The sequence below is a fragment of the Ovis aries genome, chromosome 6 (genome assembly GCF_016772045.2).
Source record: "Ovis aries strain OAR_USU_Benz2616 breed Rambouillet chromosome 6, ARS-UI_Ramb_v3.0, whole genome shotgun sequence".
NCBI classification, from domain to species: domain Eukaryota; kingdom Metazoa; phylum Chordata; class Mammalia; order Artiodactyla; family Bovidae; genus Ovis; species Ovis aries.
In genome coordinates this window covers 45,445,083-45,466,596 of record NC_056059.1, presented here as the reverse complement: position 1 = coordinate 45,466,596, position 21,514 = coordinate 45,445,083, and the positions used below count along the sequence as shown (strand labels likewise).

At 37.5% G+C, this 21,514-nt stretch overlaps 2 protein-coding genes across 7 annotated transcripts in view; both read right to left on the bottom strand.

The window, feature by feature from the left end:
• Positions 1 to 21,514, bottom strand: part of ZCCHC4 (zinc finger CCHC-type containing 4) — a 58,786-nt gene that overhangs the window by 26,728 nt on the left and 10,544 nt on the right. For 4 of the 6 annotated variants that reach the window (XM_004009747.5, XM_060416932.1, XM_027970908.2 and 1 more), the window contains exons 4-5: positions 7,881 to 8,156; positions 7,408 to 7,488 (exon numbers count right to left, since the gene is read on the bottom strand). In XM_004009747.5, the coding sequence (XP_004009796.1) occupies positions 7,408 to 7,488; positions 7,881 to 8,156 (357 nt within the window). The remainder of the gene's footprint in view (positions 1 to 7,407; positions 7,489 to 7,880; positions 8,157 to 21,514) is intronic. The other 2 variants (XM_012179757.4, XM_060416934.1) reach the window with 1 other exon arrangement.
• On the bottom strand, positions 8,171 to 19,944 carry LOC132659936 (uncharacterized). The gene is made up of 2 exons (XM_060416936.1): positions 8,853 to 19,944; positions 8,171 to 8,508 (listed from the first exon to the last, which is right to left on the bottom strand). Exon 1 carries the CDS (start codon positions 12,248 to 12,250, stop codon positions 11,303 to 11,305), a length of 948 nt encoding a protein of 315 aa, XP_060272919.1. The 5' UTR covers positions 12,251 to 19,944; the 3' UTR covers positions 8,171 to 8,508; positions 8,853 to 11,302.

The following is a 21,514-nucleotide window of genomic DNA, read 5'->3' as shown; positions in this document are numbered from 1 at the left end:
GGCACTTCTTTGCTTCTACGACTACTCACAGTTATTTAATACCATCTGCATGATCACCAACCATGTTGAGTATTTAATACAACGGACAAGCCTAGTTTATCCTCTTTCTATTACACCGTGACTAAGAGTACAGCTCAAGAGTCAGGGGGCATGGTTTCAAACTCTTAAGTCTTTCAGTTACTAGCTGTATAACTTTAGTAAGTTATTTTACCTATCTGAGCCCCAGTTTCTTCATCTGCAAAATGGGAAAATGATTTCTATCCCATAGGACTAGGTAAGAATACATAAGATAATTATGTAAAGTGCTTAATACAATGCTAGCTATAAAGCATATACTGAGATTTCAGGTATCATTATTTTAATAAATACCAGCTATAAAGATTTATGTCTCAATGTCTCTAATATTAAGGAATTAGGTTTATGTCCAACCAAAATTTCTCCTCCTGTAATCTAAACCCATTTCCTCTTATTCTGTGGAGACAAAAGAACATCTGCTCACCATTCTCAATACAATATCCCTTAATATCATTTAAGATACTGTTAGTACATCTGCTGACATAAATTTAAACTGAAGAAATAAACAGAAGGCTTAAATAACAGAAAATATTTAAACTATACACTGTAACCTAAGAAATACTCCCAAAACTGTGACAATGTCAATTATCATTATTTAACAAATGTCTTCCTCTTTAACCAAATCCCAAATAGCTGATAATATATCCATATCAATTATTTAATTCACATATATATTAAGACTAGTACAGCTGTAGATCAACCATCATTGAGGTGTTCTCCCTTGCACTGCTTTGTGTGAGCAAGTGAAAAATACAATCCCTTTTTAAATGTATTTATTTCTACCGCCCTCTACTTTTTTCACTGCTTCACAATGCAATAGGTATTTTTTTTTAATTAAAAAAGAAAATGTTATTTACATAAAATTCAGCACAGCACACTTGTCCAAAATGTTCTCAGTAGCAGTGGGCAGAGCCAGAGAGAGAAAAAAGCCAAGGTTTCAGCTCTAAGCTTCCATCAAACACAAATAAGGGAGCATAATTATTCATGTTTTGAATTACAAAAATTCACTCAACATTACCCTCTTAAAATGAAATTGGCCACAAAGAATTATTCTCTCCATTGAATAATGCAAACAAAACCAATCAGAAATGCATACACTTGAAAACTGCTCAAAAGGACATCCATTTAATTTAGCCATTCATTCTCTTTAAATGAGAGCCAGTTACCAAGTATGAAACATGTTCTACACACAGGAAATGTAATCAAGAGCTGAATAAAATTAGTTCACGAAATGAACCTAAGAAATTCAGCTTTTTGATATAACTTTATTTGGATGTAGTTTGCCAAACAGAATTTCACATCTTTCATGCTAAAATTGGAGCATACAGAAATCCATCTTAGCAAATGTTAACTTCATATCTTCTTTTTCTTGTTGCTCACTTGCTAAGTCTCATCTGATTCTTTGCAACTCCATGGACTGCAGCATGCCAGGCTTCACTGTCCTTCACTATCTCCTGGACTTTGCTCAAACTCATGGCCATCAAGTCAGTGATGCAATCCAACCATTTCATCCACTGTCACCCCTTTCTTCTCCTGCCTTCAATCTTTCCCAGCATCATAGTCTTTTCCAGTGAGACAGCTCTTTGCATCTGGTGGCCAAAGTACTGAAACTTCAGCTTCAGCATCAGCATCAGTCCTTCCAATGAATATTCAGGATTGACTGGTTTGATCTCCTTGCTGTCCAAGGGACTCTCAAGAGTCTTCTCCAGCACCACAATTCAAAAGAATCAGTTCTGTGGCACTCGGCCTTTTTTATGGTCCAACTTTCATACATACATGACTACTCGAAAAACCATAGCTTTGATTATATGTACCTTTGTCAGCAAACTGATGTCTCTGCTTTTTAAAACACTGTCCAGATTTGTCACAGCTTTTCTTCCAAGGAGAAAGTATCTTTAATTTCATGTAGTCACTGTTTGTAGTGATTTTGGAGGCCAAGAAAATAAAATCTGTCACTGTTCTCCCCCCCGCCATCTATTTGCTGTGAAGTGATGGGACTATATGTCATGATCTTCTTTTTTCGAATGCTGAGTTTTAAGCCAGCTTTTTCATCCTCCACTTTCACCTTCATCAAGGGGCTCTTTAGTTCCTCTTCACTTTCTGCCGTTACAGAGTGGTATCAACTGCACATCTAAGGTTGTTGGTATTTCTCCTGGCAATCTTGATTCTAGGTTGTGATTCACCCAGTCTGGCATTTCACATGATGTATTCTGCATATAAGTTACATAACCAAGGTGACAGTATACAGCCTTGACATACATCTTTCCCAGTTTTGAACCAGTCCATTGTTCTATGTCCGGTTCTAACAGTTGCTCCTTGACCTGCACAGAAATTTCTCAAGAGACACGGAAGGTGATCTGGTATTTCCATCTTTATGAAGTTCATATCTTAGATGTTCAGAAAAGGGCATTTAGGACTTCCCTGGTGGTCCAGTGGTTAAGAATTCACCTGCCAATGCAGGGGACATGGATTCTATCCATGGTCCAGGAAGATCTGCCACACTACAAGGCAACTAAGACTGCGAGCCACAACATCTCAGCCTGCACTCTAGAACCTGTGCTCTGCAACAAGAAAATCCACTGCAATAAGATGCCCATTTGCTGCAACTAGAGAAAGCCCAACCCAGAGACTCAGTGCAGGCAAAACTAAATGGAAGGAGGGCGGGACGGAAAGGAAAGAACATTTACAGCACTATACACAGATCCCTAGAGTTGAGGGATCTGCAGCTCTGCAAAGACCTTCTGCAGGGCAACAACAAGCCAAATTCAAAGTGCCAAAGGAACTATCTACTGCCACACTATACTACACAGGAAGGTTTCCCTGATTTAATTGTGGTCTCTGTGAAAAATGTGAACCAACCCCACACTCCATCATAATGTAAATACAGGCAACAGGCAGAGTTCATTCTGACTAGTAACGTATTTCAATTAAACCGGCTCTCTCTTGGCACTCAATGTTTACCTTTTACAGAACTGACTCAAAAATAGAGTAGCTATCAAAGAAGCTAAGCCAGGAGACCATAGTTCAATACCTCCAGCTTTTGTTTGCAACACACACAGAAGTTTGCCGACACAGAAAGAAAAAAGCATCTGTGTGTTCCATAGGTTATAAAACAACCTTTATCTACATCACCTACTCCCTACTTAGGCCAGGGGATTTAACTATAGGCTCAAGAAAGGTGAAACTGCAAGTTATGGCATTTAAGGCAAAAGAGTCAAAGCACAATATCAATCTTTCAAGTTAAAAGTAAACCAGTAATAAGACTTAGAATTTCTTTTGAAACAATTTTTAAAAATTAATGTGACAATGATTAACTTAAAAAAATAATACTAGTAAATCAGATAAGATGCAAAAAAGAGTTCTGGAGAACAGTGCACACTGTTGTGAATATACTTCACTTATTTCACACTACTGGCTAACATGGTAAATGTTATACTATGTATATTTTATTGCAACTTAAAAAAAAAAAGCAAGTAAATCAGGGCATGAGCAATGAACAACACAAAATAAACTTTTTTAAAAATTTAATTTAAAAAAAAAACAGAAAGAATGAAGTGTTTAGGAAAAACTTTAACAGAAGAAGTGCAAGTCCTGCACACTGAAAACTATAAAATATTGTTTAAAGAAATTAAAGAAGAGCTAAATAAATGGAAAGATAGCTCATATTCATGAAACAGAACACTTAAGATGGAAAGATGTGGGTTTGACCTCTGGGTCGGGAAGATCCCCTGGGGAAAGACACAGCAACCACTCCAGTGTTTTTGCCTGGGAAATCCCATGGACAGAGAAGCCCAGTGGACTATAGTGCATGGGGTCACAAAAAAGTTGGATACGACTTAGTAACTAAACAACAACCCCTCAAATTGATCTACAAATTCAATGTGACTCCTACAAAAAGCTCAACTAGCTTTTTACAAAAACTGACTAGGTAATTCTAAAATTCATACAGAAATGCAATAAACCCACAAAAGCCAAAATAATCTCAAAAAGAATTAAGTTGAAAGATACACACTTTCCAATTCCAAAACTCACTACAAAACAACAATTGAGATTGCATGGGCCTGGCATAAGGACAGACACAAGTAAACGGAACAGAATTTAAGGTCTACATATAAATCCACAGATATATCATCACGTGGTTTTCAATAAGGTTCCAAGAGCATTCCATGGGAAAAGAATAATCATTTAAACAATGGTGCCAAGGCAACTGGATATCCACATGTAAAGAATGAAACTGGACCCCTACCTCACATCATACTAAAAAATTAACTCAAAATTAACTAAATGCAAGAACTAAAAATTAAAAACTCTTAGAAGAAAACAAATGTAAATATTCATGCTTTTAGACTAGGTAATAGTTTCTTGGTATGACACCTAAAACATAAGCAACCAAAGAAAAGAGAATAACTTTTGACTACATAAAAGTGAAAAGACAACTCACAGAATGAGAGAAAATATTTACGAATTATATATCTGATAGGAGTCTAGTACCCAGAATACATTAACTACTCTTTCAATTCAACAATAAGACAAATAATCAATTTTAAAAATTGAGCAAATGACTGAATAGACATTTCTCCAAAACGATAAACAATTGATCCTAAGTTCATGAAAAGATGCTCAACATCATTACCACAATGAGACACTACTTCAAAAAGACAGACAATAACAAGTGTTCATGAGCATGCGAAGAAATTGGAACTCTCATATACGGCTGTTGGGAAAGAAAAACTGTGCAGTCACCTTAGAAAACAGTTTGGGAGTCCTTCAAGAAGTTAAATATAGAATTACCATAGGACAATTATGACTGTGACTTTGGTCAAGTTATTTAATTTCTTTGTACCTCAGTTTTCTATTCTGAGGAAAGGAGAATGTTAATGGCATCTGTCCTAGAGGGCTATTGTGGGGACCAAAGAATTTAGAATAGGGTTTGACCTGTGACAAGCATTTACTAAATATCAGTTATAGTTAATATTTCATGTTATATCTTTATAATCATTTAATAACACTTTAGGAAATAAACAAGGTAGTTAAAAAAGAAATTGATATATTCACTCAATGGAATAGTACACAGTCATAAAAGGAAGTACACTTAGATGCTATGACATGGAGGAATCTTGACAACATTATGCTAAGTGAAAAAGGTCAGACACAAAGGGCATATATTATATGATTCCATTTATATAAAATATCCTGAAGAGACAAATCTGGATGAAAGAAAGATTGACACTTATCAGGAGGAGTAAGGAGTATATCAGGAGAAGTAAGGAGTCTCTCTTTAGTGTGATTTAAAATGTCCTGGAATTATGGGTGATAGATTGTAGATGTAAAATAGTGAATATACCAAAAACTGCTGAAATACTCACTTAAAAATGGTCTGTTTTAAATGACTTATATCTCAGTTTAAAAAAAGAAATTGAGTTTATCTTTAAGAAGACGTCTGTATTATCACTCATGGAATTTCTTTTTCCCGAAGATTACTAACACCAAATAGGTATTTGTAAAGAGTGTGCTCGTCTTGTTAACAAGGAATGAGAGTTGCAGAAAATGTGGGTTATTTCCGAGACACATACATGCTTACAGTAGATAACCCAAAGCTAACTTGGAAATCTAAAGAAAAATTAATGATGAAAGCTGTACTTTTTTTATTGTGACTTCTACACTTTAAAATTCTGTCTGCCTTATTTTTAGGGAGAAAAAGCATATGTAATTTCACAGAGAATCTGAGTAATACTGGAGAGAACACAACAACTACTGGAATACTGGCTAAATAGGTCCTATCAGATTAAAAAAAAACCAACAACTCAAAGACTGATTCCTTCAATACACTCAAGAACAAGAAAAATATACTAAGGACATGGTGTCTCATAGACTTACCATGAACTCCTAGAATTCAAACAATTACAGAAAATAGGAAGAGTACTTCAAGTTTATAGAATTAGAGTCTGCGGATGGACACATCTGCCGTCCTGTGCTGTAAATAAAAAATTTGTATCTTCTCAAATACAACCAGAGGGAAGACTCAAAACGTGGTCCACAGTCTCACCTGTTTGTTCCAACATATCAGGTGCTGTTTAATTCTGATTCTCTCCCACAAAGCTTATCTATTTGCTTACTAATTAGCCTCTGCCTCAGGACCTATTTCCTAGTTAGCACTCCCTTCACTTCAGGCTTCATCCAGTGAAAGATAGTATGCACACCCTTCATTAAAAACATTAAAATACACATCCCATTTAAGACATTATGATAAAATAAAATCCCAGAGGAAATTCAGAATTACCCTTGAAAAGTAAGTATATAAGAAGAAATTTCACTCAATAGAAATGTTTGTCTAAATTATAAGCCAAAGACAACTAGATACCGTCACAGAAAAAAATTAGGAAGCATACTAGCAAAAAGCCTACTGCCTCCCTGTCAGCTGGTAAAGAATCTGCCTGCAATGCAGGAAACTGGGGTCGATCCCTGGGTTGAGAAGAACCCCTAGGGAAGGGAAAGGCTACCCACTCCAGTATTCTGGCCTGGAGAATTCCACAGACTGTATAGTCCATGGGGTCGCAAAGAGTTGGCCACAACTCAGTGACTTTCACTTTTACATGTTGAGTCTATCTAACTGAAGAAATACCTTATAAACAATTACTACTTCTATACTAAGTAAAGGGTTATAACAGGATTAGTAAATGTTCATTGCAGCACTGTTTATAATAGCCAGGACATGGAAACAACCTAGATGTCCATCAGCAGATGAATGGATAAGAAAGCTGTGGTACATATACACAATGGAGTATTACTCAGCCATTAAAAAGAATACATTTGAATCAGTTCTAATGAGATGGATGAAACTGGAGCCGATTATACAGAATGAAGTAAGCCAGAAAGAAAAACACCAATACAGTATACTAACACATATATATGGAATTTAGAAAGATGGCAACGATGACCCTGTATGTGAGACAGCAAAAGAGACACAGATGTGTAGAGCGGACTTTTGGACTCAGAGGGAGAGGGAGAGGGTGGGATGATCTGGGAGAATGGCATTGAAATATGTATACTATCATGTAAGAAACGAATCACCAGTCTATGTCCGATGCAGGATACAGCATGCTTGGGGCTGGTGCACGGGGATGACCCAGAGAGATGTTATGGGGAGGGAGGTGGGAGGGGGTTCATGTTTGGGAATGCATGTACACCCGTGGTGGATTCATGTCAATGTATGGCAAAACCAATACAGTGTTGTAAAGTAAAATAAAAATTTAAAAAAAGAAAAGAAAAGAAAACATTAAAAAGAAACAGAACACAATGAGGGAGAATAAATATTATACTTTGTAAACGTACCGAAAATCAATATCCAATAAAAGGCTTCTAATGTTAGACTTCTTGCCACCTGATTCTTTCAACCTGATCAGCTCATGTAACCTAAAGCAATCAGTGAAAGCAAATTTAGTAAGAAACGACTAATGTCACATATAACAAAAAACCCATCAATGGTCTCCTGATATTTCTAACATTTCAATGAAACACTGAATTTCAAAGTATTTTTAAATGCTGGATCTCATCTAAAACAGAAAACTCTAGAATTAATAGTAAATAACTGAAGATTCAAACCACAATCTTCTATCATACATCAGAAATCTGTAAAGACTTCGCTTGAATGGAATAAAAATTACAAACTCCTTCAGAGAAGGACTACACTGTATACTTGAGGTTGCATGTTGTACCCTCTATACAATAAATAACTACTCACTATATTTTCTTACAGTTTAGAAAGTGGTGATGGGAGAAGCCTTTAAAATACTGTTATCACATACCTTGGGGTCCCAACACACAGTACTCTTCTGAATCCAAGATTTGAGAGCAGGTCTACCAAGAACAGACAGCTCCGGTCAGCAAACAAATACTGGGCATTTGTCTTCTTGTTTTCCAGGGGATAAAGGAGTTTACTGGGCCTTTTTAACTGGGTGATAGAAACATCACCCACTACTGGATGTTCATGATGCTTCTCCTCATCATCCGGCAACAGCAACTGCTGACAGCTCTGACAAAACTTTCTCTGAGACAAGGGCAACTCGATAAACTTCAAGTACCTTCAAGACGCGACAAAACACAAAGCAATACAGTCTAAGTTGGTTACCTTAAAGGCATTTGATTTTTGCCACTTTTAACATGCAAAAAGTATTACTTCTTAAAGAGTGCTGTGCGTGCAAGCATGCATGCTAAGTCACTTCAGTCGTGTCCAACTCTTTGCAGCCCTATGGACTGTAGCCCACCAGACTCCTCTGTCCATGGGATTCTCCAGGCAAGAATACTGGCTTGGTTTGCCGTGCCCTCCTCCAGGGAATCTTCCCGATGCAGGGATCAAACCTGTGTCTCTTATGTCTCCTGCATTAGCAGACTGGTTCTTTAACCACTAGCGCCACCTGGGAAGCCCAAAGAGTGCTGTATGAGGAAGCAAAGGTACAAAAAACTCTGTGGAATGTCGGCTAGAATTTATGTCTGGCTGCACACCTAAAAATAGAAAAGGATCAGCGATTTCGTAAGAACTGAGATGCTCCAATTTAGCCACTGGATGAAGATCAATATTCATTTAAAATGTGAATATAATATATTACTCAAACAACTTAGTAGTAATGGAGACTACTATCACCTTTAAATTTATTGACAAATCCATGTATTCCAACTTGGAAGTGTTAACCAGTCTGGCTCAGTAAGACAGTCATTTTAAAATGAGAAATTAAGATCATTCTTCAATTTCTTATGGCATACTTAGCAAGAAAAATTACCTCTTAAAAGAAAAAATGTTCCCACAAAGTTCCTCTATTCTTAGCAGTACTGATGGAGGCAGTTCTGAGAAGCTCACATGCAAAACAACAAAACATTCTGCCCTGCTCATCTCTGGGGTTCCACAGGTGGTGTGTAGAAGTGCCCTTTTGGGGGGCTTTTCTGCTGCTCCACAGGGTTTTGGAGCTGGAGTCACAGGAACCAGTAACTCATCAAGCCAGCATTTTGGAGGACTCAGAGGAATCCTTTGATGCTGTGCCAGCAATCTTCTGAAAATGAGTTACTGGAACCTGGAGAATAGGAACTGTGTGCAGCACCACAGGCATTTTATGCTGGACAACAGTCCGTTTCATGAGATCAAGCCCTGAGCCTTTGGAGTGGGAGCACTTACCCCAAGATCCTAGACTAACAGAGAACTATCAAATAGTGAGAACTCACACAAAAGAAACCACTTGAATACAAGACCTGGCATCATCCAACTACCAGTATCACCCTGTGCAGGAGGCCTCATCTAAACAACAAACAAAACAAAAATACAAACCCAATCATCAGCAGACAGGATTACCACCTCACTGAGCCTTGCCAATCAGAGGAAAAACATACAAACAAACAAACAAAAACTCAGCACAAACCTCACCCTATTCAAAGCTTACACAAACCACTGGATCAAACTTAGCAGGGCAGAAACCAAAAGGAAAAAAGAATTCAACTTTGAAACCTGGGAAAAGGAGACCTCAAACACAGAAAGTTAAAAAAAAAAATAATAATGAAAAGGCAGAGAAATACCACACAAATGAAGGAACAAACTAGAAACACAGAAGTCCAAATAAATGAACAGGAAAGAGGCAAACTACCTGAAAAAGAATTCAGAATAATGATAGTAAAGATGATCAAAAATCTTGAAAACAAAATGGAGAAAATGCAAGAATCAATTAACGAAGACCTAGAAGAATTAAAGAATAAACATACAGAGACAAACAACACAATTACTGGAATTAAAAATACTCTAGAAGTAATCAATAGCAGAATATCTGAAACAGAAGAACAAATCAATGAACTAGAAAAGAAATGGTGGAAACAACTTCTGAAGAGCAGAATAAAGTAAAAAGAATGAAAAGAATTGAGAAGAGTGTCAAGAACCTCTGAGACAACATCAAATGCACAGACAATCACATTATAGGGGTCCCAAAAGCAGAGAAAAAGAAAGGGTATGAGAAAATTTTAAAGAGATTATAGCTGAAAATTTCCCCAACATGGAAAAGGAAATAATCAAGTCCAAGAGGCACAAAGAGTCCCATATAGGATAAATCCAAGGACAAATACGCCAAGACACATACGAATCAAACTAACAAAGACTAAACACAAAGTTCAGTTCAGTTCAGTCGCTCAGTCGTGTTCGACTCTTTGCGACCCCAGGAACTACAACACGCCAGGCCTCCCTGTCTATCACCAACTCCTGGAGCCTACCCAAACCCATGTCCATTGAGTCGGTGATGCCATCCAACCATCTCATCCTCTGTGATTTCCTTCTCCTCCTGCCCTCAATCTTTCCCACCATCAGGGTCATTTCCAATGAGTCAGCTCTTTGCATCAGGTGGCCAAAGTATGGGAGTTTCAGCTTCAACATCAGTCCTTCCAATGAACACCCAGGACTGATCTCCTTTAGATTGGACTGGTTGGATCTCCTTGCAGTCCAAGGGACTCTCAAGAGTCTTCTCCAACACCACAGTTCAAAAGCATCAATTCTTTGGCACTCAGCTTTCTTTACAGTCCAACTCTCACATCCATATATGACTACTGGAAAAACCATAGCCTTGACTAGACGGACCTTTGTTGACAAAGTAATGTCTCTGCCTTTTAACATGCTGTCTAGGTTGGTCATAACTTTCCTTCCAAGGAGTAAGCGTCTTTTAATTTCATGGCTGCAATCACCATCTACAGTGATTTTGGAGCCCCAAAAAATAAAGTCAGTCACTGTTTCCCCATCTATTTCCCATGAAGTGATGGGACCGGATGCCATGATCTTTGTTTTCTGAATGTTGAGCTTTAAGCCAACTTTTTTGCTCTCCTTTTTCACTTTCATGAAGAGGCTCTTTAGTTCTTCTTCACTTACTGCCATAAGGGTGGTGTTATCTATGTATATGAGGTTATTAATATTTCTCCTGGCAATCTTGATTCTAGCTTGTGCTTCTTCCAGCCCAGCATTTCTCATGATGTACTCTGCGTATAAGTTAAAAAAGCAGGGTGACAATATACAGCCTTGACATACTCCTTTTCCTATTTGGAACTTCTGTTCTTCTATGTTCAGTTCTAATTGTTGCTTCCTGACCTGTATACATATTTCTCAAGAGGCAGGTCAGGTGGTCTGGTATTCCCATCTCTTTCAGAATTTTCCACAGTTTATTGCAATCCACACAGTCAAAGGCTTTGGAATAGTCAATAAAGCAAAAATCTATGTTTTTCTGGAACTCTCTTCCTTTTCCATGATCCAGCGGACATTGGCAATTTGATCTTTGGTTCCTCTGCCTTTTCTAAGACCAGCTTGAACATCTGGAAGTCCATGGTTCATATACTGCTGAAGCCTGGCTTGGAGAATTTTGAGCAGTACTTTACTAGCGTGTGAGATGAATGCAACCGTGCAGTAGTTTGAGCATTCTTTGGCATTGCCTTTCTTTGGAATTGGAATGAAAACTGATCTTTTCCAGTCCTGTAGCCACTGCTGAGTTTTCCAAATTTGCTGGCATATTAAGTGCAGCACTTTCACCACATCATCTTTTAGGATCTGAAATAGCTCAACTGGAATTCCATCACCTCCACTAGCTTTGTTTGTAGTGATGCTTCCTAAGGCCCACTTGACTTCATATTCCAGGATGTCTGGTTCTAGGTAAGTGATCATACCATCATGATTAACTTGGTCCTGAAGATCTTTTTTGTACCATTCTTCTGTGTATTCCTGCCACCTCTTCTTAATATCTTCTGCTTCTGTTAGGTCCAAACCATTTCTGTCCTTTATTGAGCTCATCTTTGCATGAAATGTTCCCTTGGTATCTCTAATTTTCTTGAAGAGATCTCTAGTCTTTCCCATTCTGTTGTTTTCCTCTATTTCTTTGCATTGATCACCGAGGAAGGCTTTTTTCTCTCTCCTTGCTATTCTGTGGAACTCTGCATTCAAATGGGTATATCCTTCCTTTTCTTCTTTGCTTTTGGCTTCTCTTTTTTTCACAGCTATTTGTAAGGCCTCCTCAGACAGCAATTTTGGTTTTTTGCATTTCTTTTTCTTGGGTATGGTCTTGATCCATTGTCTCCTGTACAATGTCATGAACCTCTGTTCATAGTTCAAAGAAAGAACATTAAAAGCATCAAACAAGAAGCAACAAGTAACATACAAGGGAAACGCCATATGCTTAACAGCTGATATTTCAGCAGAAACTCTGCAGGCCAGAAGGGAATGACAGGATATATTTAAAGTACTGAAATGAAAAAATCCAAGATTACTGTACCCAGCAAGGATCTCATTCAAAATTGATGGAGAAATAAAAAGCTTTACAGACAAGCAAAAGTTAAGAGAATTCAGGACCACAAAACCAGCTTTACAACAAATGTTAAAGGGACTTATATAGTCAGGAAATACAAGAGAGAAAAAAGATCTACAAAATCAACCCAAAACAATTAAGAAAATGGCAATAGGAACATATATATCAATGATTACTTTAAATGTAAATGGATTAAATGCTCCAACCAAAAGACACAGACCAACTGAATGGACACAAAACAAGATCCATATCAACAAGATATGCTACCTACAAGAAACCCACTTCAGACCTAAAGACATATATAGACTGAAAGTGAGAGGATGAAAAAATATATTCCATGCAAATGGGAAGCAAAAGGAAGCTGGAGTACAATTCTCATATCAGACAAAATAGATGTTACTATAAAGACGATTAAAGTGTCTGCCTGCAATAAGGGAGACCTGGGTTTGATCCCTGGGTCGGGAAGATCCCCTGGAGAAGGAAATGGCAACCCACTCCAGTATTCCTGCCTGGAGAATCCCATGGATGGAGGAGCCTGGTGGTTGCAAAGAGTCGGACACGACTGAGCGAGTGAAGTTGAAGAAGTATAAAGATGATTATAAGAGATAAGGAAGGACACTACATAATGATCAAGGGATCAATCCAAGAGAAAGACATAAAAATTGTAAATATCTATGCACCCAAAATAGGAGTACTTCAATACACAAGACAAACACTAACAGACATAAAAGGAGAAACTGACAGTAACACAAAAATAGTAGGAGAATTTAACACCCCACTCACACCAATGGACAGATCATCAAAACAGAAAATTAATAAGGAAACACAAGTCTTAAATGATACATTAGATGAGATGGATCTCATTGTTATTTTCAGGACATTCCATCCAAATACAGAAGAATACACCTTCTTCTCAAATGCACACGGAACATTCTCCAGGAAAGACCACATTTAAGCCAATATCACCAATGAACACAGATGCAAAAATCCTTAACAAAACTTTAGTAAACCGAATTCAGCAACACATCAAAAAGCTGATACACCATGATCAAGTTGGGTTTATACCAGCTATGCAAGGATTCTTCAATATATGCAAATCAATCAATGTGATACACCATATTAACCAGTTGAAAGATAAAAACCATATGCTCATGTCAATAGATGCAGAAAAAGCCTTTGACAAAATTCAGCACCCATTTATGATTAAAACTCTTCAAAAAATGCACACAGGGGGAATCTACCTCAATACAGTAAAGGCCATATATGATAAGCCTACAGCAAACATTATTCTCAATGGTGAAAAACTGAAAGCATTCCCCCTAAGATCAGGAACAAGACAAGGGTGTCCACTTTCACCACAATTAAACATAGCTTTGGAAATCCTAGCTACAGGAATCAGAGAAGAGGGAAAAAGGAATCCAGATTGGAAAAGAAGAAGCAAAGCTCTCACTGTTTGCAGATGACATGATACTGTACATAAAAAACCCTAATGATAGTATAAAATTACAGTGAATTTAGCAAAGTTGCAGGATACAAAAATCAATACACAGAAATCACTTGCATTTCTATATACTAACAATGAAAAATCAGAAAAAGAAATTAAGGAATCAATCCCATTCACCACTGCAACAAAAGGAATTAAGTATCTAGGAATAAACTTATCTAAAGAGACAAAAGAACTGTATACAGAAAATTATAAGACACTCATGAAAGAAATCAAAGATGACATAAACAGACGTAGAGATATTCCATGTTCCTGGGTAGGAAGAATTAATATTACAAAATGACTATACTACCAAACACAATCTACAGATTCAATGCAATCCCTATCAAACTACCAATGGCATTTTTCACAGAACTAGAACAAAAAATTTCACAATTCATATGGAAACACAAAAGACTCCGAATAGCCAAAGCAGTCCTGAGAAAGAAGAATGGAGCTGGAGGAATCAATCTTTTTAACTTCAGATTATACTACAAAGCTACAGTCATCAAGACAGTATGGTACTGGCACAATAACAGAAATACAGACCAATGGAACAAAACAGAAAGCCCAGAAATAAACCCATGCACCTATGGGTACCTTATTTTTGACAAAGGAGGCAAGAATACACAATGGGGCAAAGGCAGCCTCTTCAATAAATGGTGCTGGGAAAACTGGACAGCTACATGGAGAAGAATGAAATTAGAACACTTCCTAACACCATACACAAAGATAAACTCAAAATGGATTATAGACCTAAATGTAAGACCAGAAATTCTTAGAGGAAAACACAGGCAGGACACTCGATGACACAAATCAAAGCAAGTTCCTCTATGACGCACCTCTTAGAGTAATTGAAATAAAAACAAAAGTAAACAAGTGGGACCTGATTAAATGTAAATGCTTTTGCACAGCAAAGGAAACTATAAGCAAGGGGTAAAGACAACCCTCAGAATGGGAGAAAATAATAGCAAATGAAACAACTGACAAAGGATTAATTTCTAAAATATACAAGCAGCTCATATAACTCAAAACAACAGAAAAACAAACAACCCAATCAAAAAGTGGGAAACAGACCTAAACAGACATTTCTCCAAAGAAGACACACAGATGGTTAACAAACACATGAAAAGATGCTCAACATCACTCATTATTAGAGAAATGCAAATCAAAACCACAATGAGATATCACCTCATACCAGTCAGAATGGCTATCATCAAAAAGTCTACAAACAATAAATGCTGGAGAGGGTGTGGAGAAAGGGAATGCTCTTGCACTGTTGGTGGGAATATAAATTGACACAACCACTATGTAAGATGGCAAGGAGATTCCTTAAAAAACTAGGAATAAAATCACAATATGACCCAGCAATCCCACTCCTAGGCATATACCCTGAGGAAACCAAAACTGAAAAAAACACAAGTATCCCATTGTTCATTGCACCACTATTTACAATAGCTAGAACATGGAAGCATCCTAGCTGTCCACTGACAGGTGAATGGATAAAGGAGCTGTGGTCCATATACACAATGGAATATCACTCAGCCATTAAAAGGAGCACATCTGAGTCAGTTCTGATGAGGTGGATGAACCTAGAACCTATTATACAGAATGAAGTGAGTCAGAAAGAGAAAGATAAAATATCACATTCTAACACATATATACAGACTCTAGAAGAATGGTACTGAAGAACTTATTTACAGGGCAACAATGGAGAAACAGACATAGAGAACAGACTTATGAACATGGGGAGAGGGTGAGATGCATGGGAAGAGTAACATGGAAACTTACATTACCATACGTAAAAGAGATAGCCAACGGGAATTTGTTGCACGGCTCAGGAAACTCAAACAGGGGCTCTGTATCAATCTAGAGGGGTGGGATGGGGAGGGAGAGGGGAGAGAGGCTCAAATAGTAGGGGATATATGTATACCTATGGCTGATTCATGTTGAGGTATGATAGAAAACAACAAAATCCTGTAAAGCAATTATCCTTCAATAAAAAATAAAGTAAAAAAAAAAAAAAAACTGGCCATAGAAACAAACAAAAAAAATTAAAAACAGCAAAACAATAATCACAGACCTTAAAAAATATGATACCAGATATCCTATTTGATCCCTTTCATCTTTATATTTGATTTCAAAGTCATCATTTTTTTTCCTTTTATTCCTGATGATTAAAGACAGAAGACAATCAGAGTATGTTTTTAAAACTGCTGATTTTTGAAAAACCAACTAAGAAATCAGACTAGAAAAACAAAAGAAAAATAAGTAAGATTATCATGGCTCATGTGTGTGTCTGTTAACTGCTGGGTCATGTCCGACTCTTTGCAACACCATGAACTGGGGTCTGCCAGGCTCCTCTGTCCATGGGATTCTCCAGGCAAGAATACTGGAGTGGGTAGCCATTCCCTTTTCCAGGGGATCTTCTCAACTCAGGGATCGAACCTGGGTCTCCTTCACTGTAGGCAGATTCTTTACTGTCTGAGCCATCATGGCTCACGAAAGGTCAGAAATATCTAAATCTAAGCACATCAAAGGATTCTTAGAGTCTGAAAAGAGTCATATGATTTCAGTTGAACTAAACTCTGAACTACACTGCAAAAACTATGAACTTAGCATAGAATCAAAGTGGGTTTTAAAACTTTTTTATACCTAAGCACAGTTTCACTTCAAAGCACTCAAGGCAGTGACAGATATTTTGAATGGCTACAGCAAGAAATAAGCTTATCATGCTGGTAATTTAAATGCTCCTATTTCTATGATAAACTGTTCTTTTGATAGCTGTATCTATGACAGGAAAGAAAAAGGAGCACGATATTAGAAGCAACTTTAATAGTAATTCAAAGTAAGAATGTCAGTAGGGAAAAGGGCCCCGGAGACATGAGATGCAAGCAGAAGGAACCAGTACCCTCCTCAACAACAGACACACTGAATTCACTACTATTACCCTTCATTAGTAACTGTTTGTTGTTGAACACTTCCACAGCCAGCTAAGACAGAGCAACAGAGTTAGGATTTACCATCCTGGCCCTCAAAAGATGCACAAAACATATGAAACCACAGTGTTAAGATATTGGACAACTGGCAGCCCAAACAGTGAATGCTGAGAGACGGGAAGAGATGAGTGAGTGGAACGGTGTCCAGCTTCCTGCCCGTGGAGAGCTGGCTGCACAGGACCAAGGCTCCAGATGCAGCATGATGACCAGTTAATAAGGTAGAGTTGAGAATTCATGGTGGCCATGGGCTGGACCCCCAGGACAGAGCACTGAACAGTACACACAGGGTACAGAGGGCGGAGTGCGGGCAGTGAGAGAGCACTCTGAGGCCTGATGGGAGTCCCCTCAAGTCTACGTTGCATACTGATCAGCAGGTGCGTGAAAACACTCCCCTCTGAGAGGGCAAGGACCAATGCAAAGGAGCAGGTGAACAATCACCCAGGGCACTGAGCAAAAAACCTCTAACTCTACAAGCATTAGGTACAGTGCTCAGCACGTATGGCCCCAGACGTGGGGAGAAATCAGCCATATCCCAAAGGCTGCTCTGATCCTCCAAAAGACTTAATGATCCGTCTTCAAAAGCAAAGGACTACAAACAATCAGAGAGCAAATACTGTGAGCATGGCCATCCATTCTCTATCACTACTGTTCTATCGCCAGAGCACAAAACCAACCACAAACCAAACGGAATGAAGCGGCATGACCAGATGTGGCCCACAGACTACTGCTGGCCAAACAAGCTCAAGAATATCAAACAGTAGACAAGTAATTTAACTGTACCTTGGAGCCAAGTTCAAAAATAGGTAAAGGAATACAAAATATCCATATAGGAGGTAAAAATCACATTGCCAGCATCAGAAATGCAAAGAAACAAGAAAACGTGACCCATGATGAGGGAGAAAAAAAATCAATTCAAACCAGCTCAGAAATGACAGAGACAATGCAATCGGCAGACAGAGACAGTAAAGCCATTTTATTATAACTATATTCCATGTGTTCAAGAAGGCAGACAAAAGCAACAGCCAAAGTAAAGACATGGAAAACAGAAAAAGACCAAAATCAAACCTATGAAGATTTTTTAATTGTCTGAAATGAGAAACATGCTAGACAGGACTCAGGACTAACAGCAGTTCAGATACTATAGAAAAAAAAAAAAATTGGGGTACTTGAAGACACAGCCCTAGACACTATCTAAAATGAAACATCAAAGGGCCCAAATATGTGAAAATGAACCTCCAAGAAGGGAGAGTGGGGAGAAACCTTAAAAAAAATAATGATTAAAATTTTCTAAAATTACATCCAAAGATCAAACTCAGTGAGCTACAGGCACAAGAAATGAAGAAAACTATATTATCTGCCTTTTGATGAGATGTTAAAGGAAATATACCCCACCACTTACAGAAGAGTCTGCTGCCAAAACTGAACTTGATTTTGGTGACATGCTACTCTCCAAGAAATACAAGGGATAGAAGAAAAGTTCGATGACATTGTAGGATTTAATCAATCAAATTCAGATATGGAAAGTCTATCAGACAAATGACTCTCATTCTTCAATGAATGAGAAATATCAACCAATTACACTATGTGAAGGTTGTCTGGATCCTGATATGAACAGACCAATTATAAAATGGCATTTATGAGGTAAACAGAAATGTTGATTTCTAACTGCACATGATACATAATATTAAGAAACTGTTTACGTTTTAAGTATTATTGTGATCATGTTTTTAAAGGCCTTATCTCTTGTTATACATAGAGAAGTATTTCTGGGTAGAACTATACAATTTCCAGGTTGAAGGTGAGGGTAGAGGGTACAGGTGGAACAAAATTAGCCTCATATTGGTGACTGATGAAGCTAGGTGTGAGGGCAGGCTTTTTATACTGCAAAGAATAAAGGAGGCTCTTTACACTGCTCTCTCTTCTCTTGTGTATGCTTGAAATTTTCCTAAGTCAAAGGTGTTAAAAAGCACTTTAAAGGAAAGGCAAGAGTCAAACTCAAAAAAAAAAAAAAGACAACTCCAGAAGATCACCAAGAATTGGGTTTTACTCAGCCATAAAATCATATAACACTCGGTTTTTCATGCTTTGACATTGGGGACATAATTAGGGAAATTTCTCAGACTTCAAGAAAATGAGTTTCCAGTTTGCAAGGATTTACCTAACACCCAGCAAAATAAAACAAAACTGACTCACATCAAGATAGACCCTCATGACATATCACATCTCTAAGAATAAAGATTCTAAAAAATTGATGGAGGGATCAAAAAAGTCACAGGTCACACAGAAGAGATCAGGAATGAACTTGCTGAACATGAACTTGTTGAACCTGAACTTCTCAACAGCTATAAGGAAGACAAAAGAAGCTGGAACACTGCCTTCCAAATTCTGAAGAAAATATATTCCCAACCTAGAATCCTATCAATGAAGTATCAGCATAAAGATATTTACAGAAATACAAGATTTCAAAGCACAAAGAGAAAAGATCAAGTCAACTGCTGAGTGATAACAAATCAAACTGGCCCCAGACATCTACAGTACTTACTTAACTCTAGAACAGCGCTCTGCAAAGAGGCCAGGCACTGGAGCTGGCCAACATGTGCGTCTAGTTCCTGACCAGACAAAGACAGACATTAAGAGTACGTGTTTAGAAACTTTGATACCATTTAGGCAGAGTACTTTATGTCTGTTCAGTCTAATAATAAAAAATGTGGCCTTGCATTTGTATATCTTCTTTTCCATCTTATTTTCTAATTATATTTTTATTATATTATAGAAGTACCTAATCCCCGTGAACTGTGAATAAAAATATAAATCAAGCAAACAAACAAAACACTGACCCTTTAACACAGATCATTAAGAAGCACTGCTCTGGAGTACATGAAGCAATCCTGCAAAATCCCAAGGAAAATACACACCTGAATAATTTTATATTTAAATACAATGCCATTCAAGAACAAAGGAGTGACACAAGCATAGAAAAAAACTTATGGTTACCTCAGGGGAAAGGAGGGTAGGGAGAGAGAAATTAGGAGTTTGGGATTAGTAAATGTACACTGCTATACATAAAAAAGAAGCAACAAGGCTCTACTGTAGAGCATAGCAAACTATATTCAGTATCTTGTAATAAACTATAATGGAGACAAATCTGAAAAACTAATATATATATATATACACACATATATATATATATATATATATATATATATATAAAACTCTAATGGCAGAAAGTGAAGAGAACTAAAGAGCCTCTTACTGAGGGTAAAAGAGGAGTGAAAAAGCTGGCTTAAAACTCAACATTCAAAAAATGAAGATCATGGCAGCTGGTCCCATCACTTCATGGCAAACAGATGCGGAAAAAATGAAAACAGTGATAGAGTCTATTTTCTTAGGCTCCAAAATGACTGCAGACAGTGACTGCAGCCATGAAATTAAAAGATGCTTGTTCCTTGGAAGGAAAGCTATGACCAACCTAAACAGTGTATTAAAAAGCAGAGACATTACTTTGCTGACAAAGGTCTATACAGCCAAAGTTACGGTTTGTTTCTCCAGTAGTCATGTACGGATGTGAGAGTTGGACCATAAAGAAGGCTGAGCGCTGAAGAATAGATGCTTTTGAACTGCAATTCTGCAGAAGACTCTTGAGAGTCCTTGGATCGCAAGGAGTTCAAATCAGTCAATCCTCAAGGAAATTAACCCTAAATATTCATTGGAAGGACTGATGCTGAAGCTGAAGCTCCGATTCTGCGGCAACCTGATGTGAAGAGCCGAAACTCACTGAAAAAAAACCCTGATGCTGGGAAAGATTGAGGGGGAAGTAGAAGAGGGCAGTAGAGGATGAGATGGTTGGATGACATTACCAATTCAATGGACATGAATCTGAGCAAACTCCAGGTGATAGTGCAGGACAGGGGAGTTGGGAGTGCTTTAGTCCATGGGGTCACAAAGAGTTGGACACAACTTAGCAACTGATCAACAACATATAAAACCAAATCACTTTACTGTACACCAGAAATTAACACATTGTAAATCAAGTATACTTTAATTAAAATATATATATGTGTAAAAGAAAAAATAGAGATTAAATTTCTAATTGTAAAAAAACCCCACAACAACAAAGAATAAAGGCATTAAATATTTTTGGACTTGGAAGAATAGGGGTTATACAGTTATGTAATCTGGTTACTTCATGCAGAAACTGCTGGACAGCTGGATGTCAAGGAGAAAGGGCAACTTTTCCAGTCAGGAGCAGTTCAGATTTCTTCAAGAAGGTGAAGCTGAGAGATTATGCTACATCTGAATGTTTTGAGAGAGTTCAGACAACAGGCAGAGAGTTTGCAATTGAATCATTTCTGAAGCACATAAATAATTAAACAGATAGTCATACAAAACAAATAAGCCCAAAACTGTTATTAGCTATTGGAAAACAAAAGTTGTACAGTAAAGAAGTTATTATGATTAATACATGTTTTAATATAAATGGAATCACACAATAGCCACATGGATATTTTGATGTCAGTTATTTTTTAATTAATCAAAGGTTTTTTTATGAAAGAATGAAAACTGCTGGAGGATAAATTTCAGCCAAATGAAACAACAGTAGACTGTCAGTCAGCACTAAATCCATTTGACCACAGACTAAAATGAGAAAA